This window comes from Silurus meridionalis, chromosome 6, assembly GCF_014805685.1.
Source record: "Silurus meridionalis isolate SWU-2019-XX chromosome 6, ASM1480568v1, whole genome shotgun sequence".
Taxonomy (NCBI): domain Eukaryota; kingdom Metazoa; phylum Chordata; class Actinopteri; order Siluriformes; family Siluridae; genus Silurus; species Silurus meridionalis.
The window spans coordinates 12,341,371-12,354,390 of NC_060889.1; the positions used below are offsets into that span (position 1 = coordinate 12,341,371).

Consider the following 13,020-nt stretch of genomic DNA (forward strand, 5'->3'; position numbering starts at 1 on the left):
AGCCGCACTACTAGCCGTCTACACTAATGTACTTTACACAGGCTTTAACGAAAGACACGTTACACACGGTGTAACGGGGGAAATATGTTGCGCTTCCTTTAGGAGCATAGCGGTATTTTGGGAATAGCATGCCACTGCATTTTTCCACTATTACTGCGTGTGTTCAAGACCAAGGAATATGTCCTTATTATTTTCTGATGCTCATTTCTAAGTTTCTTTGACTAACCCTTAACGCTGTTGCCAAGAAAAATAATAAAGCACGAGTTTTGGAAACCTGTCTGTGCTTATATGATTTCTGTTGCAACTGGAGTTAGAGAGCTCTCCCTTCACCCAGACTCAACGCGTTACAACGGCTTGTATCTAAACAGTAGCCTACCAAGAAAGTCATTGTTCACTGTCTTCCTCCTTCCTTTCACAACTATTTCTCTCGGGAGTTTATCTTTTGGCATCGTCGTGCGTTTAAAAATCACCCGATGGAAGTTTTTTCTCCCGATGGCGTGCAGCTCAGAACACAGGTGAGGTGCGTTTTTTCGTTTCCGTTCGGAAATTTCATTGGTCTAATTTTATGTCGCTCAGTTTTTTGGCTTGAAGTTTGTGAAACCGGAAAAAAACCAGGAAAAATTCATAAATAAGCCGCTTCGTTGTTTAAGGGGTTCAAAACGTGGGAAAAAAGTAGCGCCTTATAGTCCGAAAAATACGGTATGTTAATAGGAAATCAAAACTAACAGCAAACGAAGATAGTTTGTTACTGACAAACACAAAAGTCAAAGTAAAACAAATACCAATTTCTTTATTCTTTTCCCAGAACAAAGCCTTTATTAAAACAGAAATAATTGCTGTATGTTCTGTATGTATAGCAAATGCACACAATTATTACCATGTACGGTTCAGTGAGATCACTATATAACATAACAGATGAGTGTGTGTGTATACGTATGTAGTATTAAACAGTAACATCTTAAAAAGAAAAGGCAATGCGTAGAGGAAATAAGCACCAGAGTTCATGAAACAGCATGCCAATGAAGAGGTCTACAGTATCCCGAATGCAACTCCTCAATTTGTGCAAGGTCCAGAACACAATCAGCTATGGAGGTTAACGCTGAATGTTAAACACGGACGGATACGTGGATGAACATAAAAGAATGCATGTAAACAATTGTATAAAATTCAAATCTTTTGCACACATTTATACTGGAGGTATCCGCTTTGTTCCCTCTCAAAGAAAAGAAAAATCTGAAATACAGCAATGCAGTACAATCCAGATGGAAACACCATGTGTTGGGTTTTTACCATAAAACGAGCTTGAGCATGCTCAGCCAGAATACGCCTCAATCGTCCCGCTGTGCTTATGAGTTCCGCTTAGCAAATACATTTCAGATTAGCAAGCTGTCGATTTCGACATTTTTTGTAGATAATGTCATTTCTTACGCCACCTTGTTTTTTTGGTTTTTTTGACAGCAACCCAAGTCTTATTTATATCGATCTGCTTTGTCATCTTGGCCCAGAATCACTTCGACCTCAGCCATGTGCCTTGTGCTCTCCTCTGTAAACAAGATAACCAGCATACTTATGAGACTGGTACAAATGATTTCCAATTACCATCAAAAACAAAAAACATATTGGGTACAATTAATACATTCTACTACCTTTGAGGACATTGCTGTTCTGCCACAGCTGGTTGGTAAAGAAGCGTTCTCGTACTGCCACTTGTTCGTCCCAGGCCACTAAGATGCGTTGACGCTCGCCCTCTTCCAATGACAGAGTGCCTGGGTGGGTTTCCTCTATATGAGCTCTCACTTCTTCTACACTAAAGGTGTATTGCTGCTCCCCACACACCATGCACACCAGCAGCTGGTTTACAGGATCGAAATCCATGAGGTAGATGTTTCTCCACTTGCTCTCTGACAAGGGCTCATCTGAACAATCATCATCATCATCATCATCATCAGGAAAATAACATACTTCTGCTTCATCTGGAAAGAGATTTGATTACTAAGGATGACTGAAGGAACAGACTGTCCTTAGATTGTCTAAAAGTAATTAAAATGGATTCATTAAAAACTATGTGCAAGGTCATTGGAATAGACTGTGCATACTTTATTTTAAGATGAAATTTTCAGTGAAAACTGGTAAGAAATGTGGTTAACACATTTCTCACCAGTAAGAAAATACCAAAATGACATGCATTTCTTTACAAGGTTAAGGAATGTTATACCTTTAACTGCTGTTGTCTGACACTCTTCAGGTATGTAGTCCAATCTCTGAAGTGGCATACTGCAAATAAAAACATTTTTTAAAGTTTTTTTTTTTGCTATACACTGAAGATATAGTGGTTTGAGAACCAAAGATTAATAGGAGACATCTTCAGCATTCATTTCCTGATATTTACATCTAGATGACAAATTAGAATGTTTGAATTCTTCAAATACTGACAAACAACTGATAGCTCTTGGTTAAGGATGGGAGGTTTGCCTAGGAATACAGCATTTGGTTTAAAAAAGATAAACAAACACGAAGACCAGTCAATGGGGGGAAAAAAGCTAGCCATTTTAAAGCTTAGAAAAGGCAGAGGATCAATCAAACCTTTGCATAAGTGTGGTGGCAGCTCAGCGGTTTACTGTTCAGAAGATCGGGTGTTCAAGCCCTGCCACTCTTGGGGCCCTTAAACAAGGTACTCAACATTTACCATGACCCATGATATATCTCTGACCTTTGCTTCCTAACATCACTGGGATACATGAAGAAAGACATTCAGTGTGCTGTACACGTGACAAGCAAAAATCACCTTCACCACATTCTTCTTCACTAGCACTGGACATAACCAATCAAATCATTTGGAATGTCCTAAAATAGAAAGTGCTGTGAAGGGAAACATTCAACAGCAGGACTATAAAAAAACTATAGCTCATACTATATAAGACACACACAACTTTCTTTCGGCTTCTCCCATTAGGGGTCGCCACAGCGGATCATCCTCATGTTTGATTTGGTACATGTTTTTGCGCTGGATGCCCTTCCTAACGCAACCCTCCCCATTTATCCGGGCTTGGGACCAGCACTAAGAGTGGCTGGGGTTGGTTTCCTAACCGGGGATCAAACCCGGGCCGCAGCAGTAAAAGCGCCGCATCCTAATCACTAGACCACCAGGGGACCTAATCAGCAATAAAAATCCGAGTGCCGAATTAAAATGAAAGAAATACAAAGTTCTGGAACCAGAATTAACCTAAAGATATACTATGGAAATAAAAGGATCTGCTTATAATCTAAAACATAAAAGCTCATCGATCAAGCACACTGGAGGTTGTGCCATGACTTGGGCTTGAAGAAAAAGACAGACAAAACAATTGAATCACCAGACCGGTATTTAGCTGAGAAACCACACAAAATAAATAACAGCAGAAATTGTGGAACAAGCCTAGGAAAGCAGAATGAAGATGCTATGGTGGTGGTCAGTGGATCATCGGCTTAACGCAGTAATTGCAAGCAAGGGATATGCAAACAAATAAGGTTATTTCTATTAAGGCCATTTATAAATATCATGTGGTTCACCATCAAATGTACCATTTTCTAAGTTGTTCAGCAGATCCAGAAAATAAAAGTTGCCGTTCTGATCAACTGCCTCATACTTATCTTTTGATCTCAACCAAATGTCTTCAGTGTGCAGCAAAAACAAAAATATCAGTCTCGCTGTTGCAATACATATAAAGTTACTTCCTGCTTGTACTTGTTTCCCATATGGACAAATATTGAATTTATTATTAAGTCAAATGCTTGTCCAATTATCTCAACTAAAAACGCATCAAATAACAGTTTGACGCAAAAGTATTTCAAGTCTATTATGTGCATTAATGCAAACTACGCAAAATTCTTTGAACAGGTGATTGTACATAGACATATGCACACATTAGCTATCGCATTGTAAATGTTTCTGATGGTGAACTATCATGTTTCCACCCAATAAACTGTATTGAACTACTGGGAGACTGAACTGGGGGGTTGGTAGCTCAGTGGTTAAGGCTGCCACTCTTAGGCTCTTGAGCAAGGCCCTTAACCTTCTGTGCTGCAGGGGCACAGTATCATGTCTGACCCCAGCTTGCTCGAAAGAAAGAATGCATATGTAATGTAATGTATATGTGGCAAATAAATGCTGTTCTATTCTCTATCCTTCATTAGTTGAGTTACCATCAGTCAAGTGTTTAAATGCAACATGACAGTGGAAGCAAGTGTTATAGTTGTGGTTCTTACACTTACATTGTATTTCCACATGTAGTATTCTTGATTCTGAAAAGATTGTCTAGCTTTCGTTCAAGCTGATTAACGTGCATAAGGAAATAGTTACCAACAGCCAGTTACCAACACTGCCTTAATTTTTGCATGTTTATATTGCAGCAAGATAAAAATAGTCACACTTATCACAGGATAAATGTGCTTATTCACCAAAAAGAGGAAATTAAACTCTAGTGACTGTTGTATGACCAGCTTAATAAACCAGCCTATACAATGGACAACTCGAAATGAAAATTTGAGAGCATAGGTGTGAAATCTGCTTGTACCGAGTACCCGAGTTATTGATTTTTCTGCAAGTGTACTGCATGTGTAGATGTGCATTTTAGATTTGTCTGACTGTCTTCCTCTTATAATGGACAGTTGTGTGAACCCTGCTGTGGCAACTGAGTGAGTTTTGTGAAAATATATATATATTTTTTTTACTATGGTTATTTCTCATCCCTCATCATCTTTTCAACATTTATTTTTCAACACCAACTTGTTTTATCCCACATCCAAACTCATAACAGATATCAACAAGGAGTCGCACATCTTCATTTGAATTGGCAGCTTAATAAAAAGCAGGGTTTTTTTGGAACATGCTTTACACATGCTTTGTTTCTTTGTAAACGTCTACTAAATTTTTGATGCAGTGTTTTAAAATATTTTCTGACTCAACATGCAGTGAGTTCATACTGGTTCTAACATTTTCAGATTTTTTTTTTTCTCTTGATTTTTCTCTAGTTGCTCTTTTTAACCAAAACTTCTGTGTCGAGTGTATAAAATGAAATGCGTAATGACTTCCTGTAAAAAAAAAAAAATAGGTTTAATGAACGAACAATTGTATAGTCTGTATATATTGGGTAACAAAATATTTTGAGATGCTGATATAAAGATAAGTGAAAGCTTAGTGGTGCAAAGGAATTTCATTGACTTTATGAAATAGTCAGTTAAAAATCGGAAACAGGTTTCCTTAAATTGACCAGAATCAAAGTAAATGATGAATGGTTGCTAATACTACAGCGTTTTATACACCTACATATTTACATACCATTGAATTTCCTGTGTGATATTGTTTGACCAGTTGCGTCTTGATTGGTTGAGCTCTCTTTCCCGTGCCGCCTTCCGAGCTCGCTGCTCCTGCTTCTTTATTCTCCAGAGCATCCTCTTCCTTTGTACAACGTCATCAGTATCCAGTTCTTTATTTGCAGCCATCTTTGACTGATTTTGATTACTTTTTAATTTGGTCATCGAGGACCCTCTAGTTTGCATTCGAGGATCTGACAGCTTTACGTGATTCATCGGCATGGAGTTCACAGTACCTGGTCTGGTGGCTGAAGTAGGAACATTTCCCTGAATGTGTAGCTGCCATTTGTTCACCTGAGACATCTCAGAAACTTTAGCCTCGTTTGACGGTTGTTGGTTCGATGATGCAGTTGGACTTAACACAGGCCGTGTGGGACGAGAGGTGACGCAGGGTAAATGAACAGGATTGTGGAAGTCTGTGTGAATCCTCTTCTGAGCCACAGGTGGGTGAATGACTTGAGAAGTGCTACATTTCCTCTGTGGGAAAAAAACAGATAGAAATATGATTTATTTCCATTCACAGTTAAAATACATTTTTCACAGTGTACATAAATGAAGTAAAATGTAATACCTGTGAATGCCAAGCTTCTTTTCCTCTCTCCAGCTCTTTGGCTTTCCTCGCTCTCTGTTGCCTTTTCATTACTCGCCAATATTCTCGTTTTCTCTGGAGCTCACTGTTCTCATTAAGCTGATGACCTCCACGAGCCTGAGAAGGAAAATTCTGCTGGGGTCCTGAAATTTTGCCACCATGTACCAAGTTGCTCCTGTGTAAAGGAGTCACACATGCAGCCACTGGCTGTTCACATCTCCTTTCACCTGCTGGACCTTTGTTGAAGCAAGTGGCAGCACAAGGAATTTGAAGTGAGGAGTCTCGGCAAAGGCCAGTACTGTCAGAAGAAAAGTCATGTGTCCGCAGGGGAGACCGACAAGGAGAGGGACTCAGTTTGACGACTACAGAAGAGTAAGTATCTGCCGAGAATTCCTGAGGTGCTGTAAGGTCAGGCTTTGTGTCTATTTCTTTCTCCTCCTGAAGAAAGGGTGTATCTTCAGTTTTACAAGGCAAAGGCTCGCCTTTATTTATAGAAGCGTTATTACCGTCACCTACCGAGCTAAGAGATTCCTCCAGGAGCTTTTTCATAGACGCCACCACCAAGAGAGTGGTGGACTGGCTGTCACTATTTGAACAGGACTCTGCCTCAGCACTGTTTTCAGGGCAAGTAGATGCAGACTTCGTCTCTTGATTACTATTATTAGTCTCTTTATTCATAGTCTGACTTTGTTCTGTGAGGGAACATATCATGGCTATTGAGGGATAAATAGGTTCTTGTTTTGGGGCCTCAAATGATGTTGAGCTCAAACCCGGGGTCACGGCTGAACAAGAATCCAAGGTCTTTAACTCTGTCTTAAACGTTGTCCTATTCTCTGTACTTAGCTCTCCAGTCTGGGTGGCTGTTGTTGCGTTTGTAAGAATTGTAGCATCTTCTACACCACTGGCTATTTTTGACCCAACTACAACTACAGGATCAAACGCTGTAAGAGTCTGACCAGTTGGCCTTTGAGTTCTTTGCTCATTTGCTGATAATTTTGTGTTATTTGGAATGCTATGTAGAACAGGTCTGGATCTGGTCCTGATTAGCTTGTGTGACATCGAAGAACCAGATGAGATAGATGATTTCATTGCTGATAAACTGCAGTTCAGGGCAGGTGGACTTTTCTCAGCTGTAGTTTGTGAGATGGTGACAGTTACGGTACCATCTTCTTTAATAAAGCTACTAATAGGACTAGAGGTGCTGTGAATATTTTTGTTTAGCTGTGGCACTTTCTGAAAACCTGTTGGTGTCTTTCGCATTTGCTCCATTATAAACTGGTAACGCTTTGCACGCCAGTTAAATGCATCCCGGTCCTTCAGACGACCTTTCAATACCAAAGAACGCTTTGCTCTTTGCTCCCGCTTTTTGATCCGCCAATATTCCCTTTGTTTGGCAAGTCGCTCCTCTGCCGTCTCGTTTCCTTGTAGTATACCTCGCCGCCTTTGAATCCGGACATACTTTTGTTGTGGCATTTTGAATTGTCCAATTGCTTGGGTAGATCTTAAAGGCTGCAAAGAAACACCTGAAGATATGGCCATATGATTCTGTCTCGAATCCTGAAACTGATTTGTGTTAAAAACTGAAACAGAGGAGAAGTTTTTGGCAAGTAACCTTTGCCTTTCAGGTAGTTTTACAACCATTGGTTGTGATTTATAGGGTCTCTGGGATGATAATTTCTCTCTTTCTACTCTGACTCCATAATGTAACGATTTTCCAGCACTCTGTCTTGAGTCAACAGACATCGCAGGGTTACGTTGCTTGGCTCCTCTTAAAGTCATTGTGTTCATAGCGGATAATGGATGTGCTGGGGCAGCACAGGAAAACTTCCCCGTTTCCTGTTGTCCTTTTTCAAAACCCTGCAGCTTCTCTCGGTCCATCTTCAGCTTCTCAGCGCGTTTTGCCCTTTGCTCTCGTTTTTTGATGCGCCAGTTCTCCCTACGCTTTGCAGCTTTCTCCTCTTCAGTCATGGCCACTTCTGCGGTTTTGCACACGACCATGCTGCATACCGGAACACTGGCACCAGCAATTCTATTTGTATTGGTACCACTTCTTGCTAGGTTGCGCTGGTCTTTATCAAACTTACATTCCACAAACGCCAAAGACTTGGGTGTTACACAGCATTTAACTCGAGGGGATTGTTTAGTGCACTTTGGTGCTAGTTGGGATGCAGGACTTGTCTGTGAAATGCTTGAGATTTTGCCATTAAAGCCTGATGATCTGTTCAGTGTCTGTCGAGGTGTTATGCTGTTTGTTTGTACTTTTGCGCATGCTGCAGGAACTGCTAAGCCCTTGGTGAGTGGTGCCCCATTAAGTTTGACCATGGGAGCACCCCTGTTTGATTCTTCAGTGGTCAGGCTTTCAGTCTCCTTTTTAGAAATCACCATACCCTTGGTCTGATTTTCTGTTCTTGTTTGGTATGAACCATCATTATTAAGCAAGGTAGGACTAAACTCACAATGAGGCAGACGTGATACATTTCTATCTGTACGCACAGGTTTACAGACTCCTGTGTTTGGAAGTTTAACCTTCTTTTTGGCCTTGGACAGCCTTGCTCTCTGTTCCCTTTTCTTAGTCCTCCAGTATTCCCTTTTAGAGGCCAAAGTGACCTCATCGAATTCCGACACAGGCCTGTATCGGTGCCTCATGAACGTCGTGGTCTTAGACATACCTACTGTTTGTTTCCTCCTCTCTTACCACAATTTAATCATTAACATATCAAATCTTACGAAGATTTGTTAAGACAGGTGCTTTTTCTGCAACAGGGTCACATTATATTTTTTGCTGCTGTCTACTTCCCTGTGTTCTCTTCAAATGAAGCTTACAAAAAATGACTGCAGGATCAGATCCAAGAGCAAAACCTGCAAGTAAAAACAAATAAAAATGAGCCGTTTGCAATTAAATTAATAACAATGAACAAATTCACTGTTGTGTTGTCACAAAGTGATCTTAACTATGTTCGCTCTGTTGTACAGGGTATAGAACTATTTAATCAATTAGTGTAAAAATATAAGGAACTTAAAAATCCACCTTAAGACAAGACTAAGATTAGACTGAGTACCATACTGAGTACCAGTCAAAAGTTTGAACACACCTTCTCTTTGTGATTTTCAACCTTGTACATTAATTCATAAAGACAACTATTTAAAAAACGTGGAATTATGTAGTAAACAAAAAGTTTTAACAACCCAGCATATGTTTTAGATTTTAGACTGTCCAAAGTAGATACATTTAGTTTTGATGCCACTTTGGCAATCACATGGCATTCTTTCATCAGATTCATGAGGTTCTCACAAGGAGTGGTTTGTACTTCACAGGTGTGCCTTGTTCATTTGTCACATTTCTTGCCCTCTTAACGTGCTTTAGACCATCAGTTGTCTTTTGTAGAAAGAAGAGTAAAGAAAAAAAGACAGTCCATTATTACTTAAAGAAATGAAAGTCAGTCAATCTAAAAAAATCTCAAAACCATCAAACACTCTAATGACTATAATGAGGTCTGTCCCAGGAAAGGAAGACCAAGAGCTACCTCTGCTGCAGAAGATATGTTTATTAGAATTACCAGCCTCAGAAACCACACATTTATAAAAATGCTTTTGAGAGTTCAAGTGGCAGGCATAAAAAGACTGCGCGAGTCAGGCTTTCGTGGTCGATTTGCAGCAAAGAAACCATTACTTCAGAAGAACAACATGCAGAACAAACTTTCTTAGACATTAGATCAGTGGAAAACTGTCCTTTGATCTAAAGAGTCCAAATTTAAAATGTTGGGCTCCAACCACAGTGTCTTTGTTAAATATACAAAGGGTGAATGGATGGTTACTCAATGTTTGGTCCCCACTGTGAAGCATGGAAGAGGATGTGTGATTGTGGGCATGCTTTGCTGGTGATGCTGTCGCTGAATTAGTTCAAATTGAGGGCACAATTAACCAGCATGCCTACGACACCATTTTGCAGTGACATGCCATCCGGTCTAGTTAGTGGGATCAAACACACCTCTAGGTTATCTATGAGCGATTTTTTTAAGATTGTTTGGGATGATTTGGACAGGAGAGTGAAGGAAAAGTAGCCAACAAGCATTGAACACTTCTGGGAACTCCTTTAAAAACTGATAGAAAACCATTCTAGGTGACTAAGCCATCTCATGAGGGTGACTGAGAGAATGGCAAGAGTTTGCAAAGCTGATATCAAAGCAAATATATATATATATATATATATATATATATATATATATATATATATATATATATATATAAAAATATATTGACTACTTTGAAGAATCATTCATATAAAACATTCTGGATTAAAACATTTTTGTTAACTACATAATTCTATATGCATTCTGTCATAATTGTAATGTATTCAATATTCATATACAATGTTCAAAACAATAAAAAAAGAAACACTAAATAAGAAGGTGTGTCCAAACTTTTAACTGGTACTGTATGTATAGTGTAGCCTTTCTAATCTCTGCCCTGAAATCCAGTCTGAAACTCAGAATTCAGAAAACCTTAAAATTCATCTGCACATTTGTAAAACACAGTTCAACACCAAAACATTTGGCCAGGAGCTAAAACGAAGTGATTAAGAAATTTCCCCACTGTGGGACGAGTAAACTTTATTAATCTGCCTTCTTTTTCTTTGTTTTATTTTTCTCCCCATTCTATTCCCTCATGCCGGACCATCGTAAAAAGTATTTCACTGCACGTCGTACCCTGTATGTGTATGTGACAAATAACATTTGATTTGATTATCTTAATGCTACAAGATAAAAAAATAAATAAATATATGAAACTGTACGACTTAATAATCATTTAATAATCATTGAAAATCCGGCAGACGACATTTATGAGCTGCATTTGCAATTGGCAAAATAGTTTTTGTTTTTGGATAAATTCATTTGGAATTTTTATTTTGTGATTATTCAACAAATACATGCAGAGGTGCGTGGCCTTGTTTTTTTTTTTGTATTAATCGACTATAACATTGGCTTGGATTACTTTGGAAAATGTAATGTACATATCTGCATTCTTTAGATGGTTATTTTTATTATTTTGATCCATTCTGACAGACTGATGTCAAACAGTCATATGTAATAAGTCAGCTATGATAAGTGATAAGAGTGTATGATAGAAATGTAAAAGAAACAGAAAGAAAAAAAAAAGAAGCAGAAAACGAAAGAAAGGAAATGAGGGGTGGAAAAACTAAAAGAAATGTAGTTTTATTAGAGGTGTGTATATATATATATATATATATATATATATATATATATATATATATATATATATGAAGTGCATGTGAGATGTTCAGGACGCACACACGACTCTGTCACTTTAAATCACATCTCCTACAGGGGTTAAATCATTTGTTTTGAGTCGGGTCTCTTTCATTCTTTGTTTGTTTGTTTGTCTCGTGATTATTAGCATTACTGTTATTATGCCTACACTAATGTGCAGACCGCTTGATGAAGGAACATGTAAACGCCGTCGTAATGTAACAATAAGCGGTCGTGGTCTCGAAGCGAGCAGCTACAATGTTATCGGTTGTTCTTCCTCCTCTTGTCCCCGCAGTGTGCCGTCTCTCTCTCCGCCCGCTCACCACCGCCTTTGTGGGCAGATCTCGCGGATCATTCCCGACGCGTGTGAACTAACGAACGAACAAGCACTCGCATTACCTGGCGATCGGACCCAACTTTCCCGGACTGTTTTCAGACGCTTGGACGGGACTCTGGTCAGGACAGCTGGGCTTCACTTCCCGGATCAGCCTTTCTCTCCCGCTGCTGCCATGTAGCGCAAAGTACCAGGATGTGAGCGCTCGAGCCCCTACTGCTGCTGCGCGTGGACGCGGAAACGCAGCGCGCTCTTAAAGGGACAGTGTCCTGAAATACAAGCCGGAAAAAAAAACCCATGGACATAAAACTAACAAAAAAAAACAAAAACAAAAAAAACCTCTTCTTTACGAACATAACACGATTCCTGAATCATTTCGGGGTGTCATTTGTAACACAAACGTTTAGTTGAATTGAACTACTATATATATATATATATATATATATATATATATATATATATATATATATATATGGACATGTATATTCTATATTATGATTCAACTTTTAAATTCGAATTGAACATTTATTTGACATTTAAAAAATAATTTCTAAAAAACAAAACTGTCACACATTTGATAGATAGATAGATAGATAGATAGATAGATAGATAGATAGATAGATAGATAGATAGATAGATAGATAGATAGATAGATAGATGTGGGTACGTATGCATATGTATACAAAAGTATTGGGAGACCTGGCTTTACCAGCCATATGTGGTTATTCCCCTGTTATTGTAAAACTGAAGGCACTCAATTGTATAAGAAATGAAATTTTACCCAAACCAGTTTCAGCATGACAATGCCCCTGTGCACAAAGCAAACTACATGAAGATATGTTTTGCATGGGTTGGAGTGAAAGCTCTCCTGCTATAGAACTGCCTCAAACCTACTGAACACCCACCTGTGGGATGAATTTGAATGCTGATTGCACCCCAGGTCTCCTCAGTTCCCCTAAATGAGTACCAGACTTTATTAACACCCTTGTTTCTGAATCAGTACAAATCTCCACAAGCACACTCTAAAATCTAGTGGAACATCTTGCCAGAAAATTGGAAGGAATTATAAGAGCAAATTGGGACTAAATTTTGAATGTGATGCTCAAAAAGCACATACCATACTGATGACCAGATGTCCGCAAACTTTCGGCAATATAGTGTATATAGTACCCAGGGTGTATTTTCACATTCCTACCCCCGGAGAAAATTCAGATTTAGCCCCTTTGGGTTTTACACACACACACACACACACACACACACACACACACACACACACACACACACACACACACAGTGAGGAAAATAAACATTTGAACACCCTGCTATTTTGCAAGTTCTCCCACTTAGAAATCATGGAGGGTCTGAAATTGTCATTGTAGGTGCATGTCCACTGTGAGAGACATAATCTAAAAAAAAATAATCCAGAAATAACAATGTATGATTTTTTTTAACTATTTATTTGTATGATACAGCTGCAA

At 38.9% G+C, this 13,020-nt stretch overlaps 1 protein-coding gene across 1 annotated transcript; it reads right to left on the minus strand.

Moving 5' to 3' along the window:
* Positions 1–770: 770 nt before the first annotated feature.
* si:dkey-28a3.2 lies at positions 771–11,773 on the minus strand. Its single transcript, XM_046852054.1, has 6 exons — positions 11,608–11,773; positions 5,924–8,800; positions 5,318–5,829; positions 2,216–2,274; positions 1,647–1,973; positions 771–1,543 (listed from the first exon to the last, which is right to left on the minus strand). The coding sequence occupies exons 2-6, from the start codon at positions 8,606–8,608 to the stop codon at positions 1,470–1,472; spliced, it is 3,657 nt and encodes a 1,218-aa protein (XP_046708010.1). The 5' UTR covers positions 8,609–8,800; positions 11,608–11,773; the 3' UTR covers positions 771–1,469.
* Positions 11,774–13,020: the final 1,247 nt, after the last annotated feature.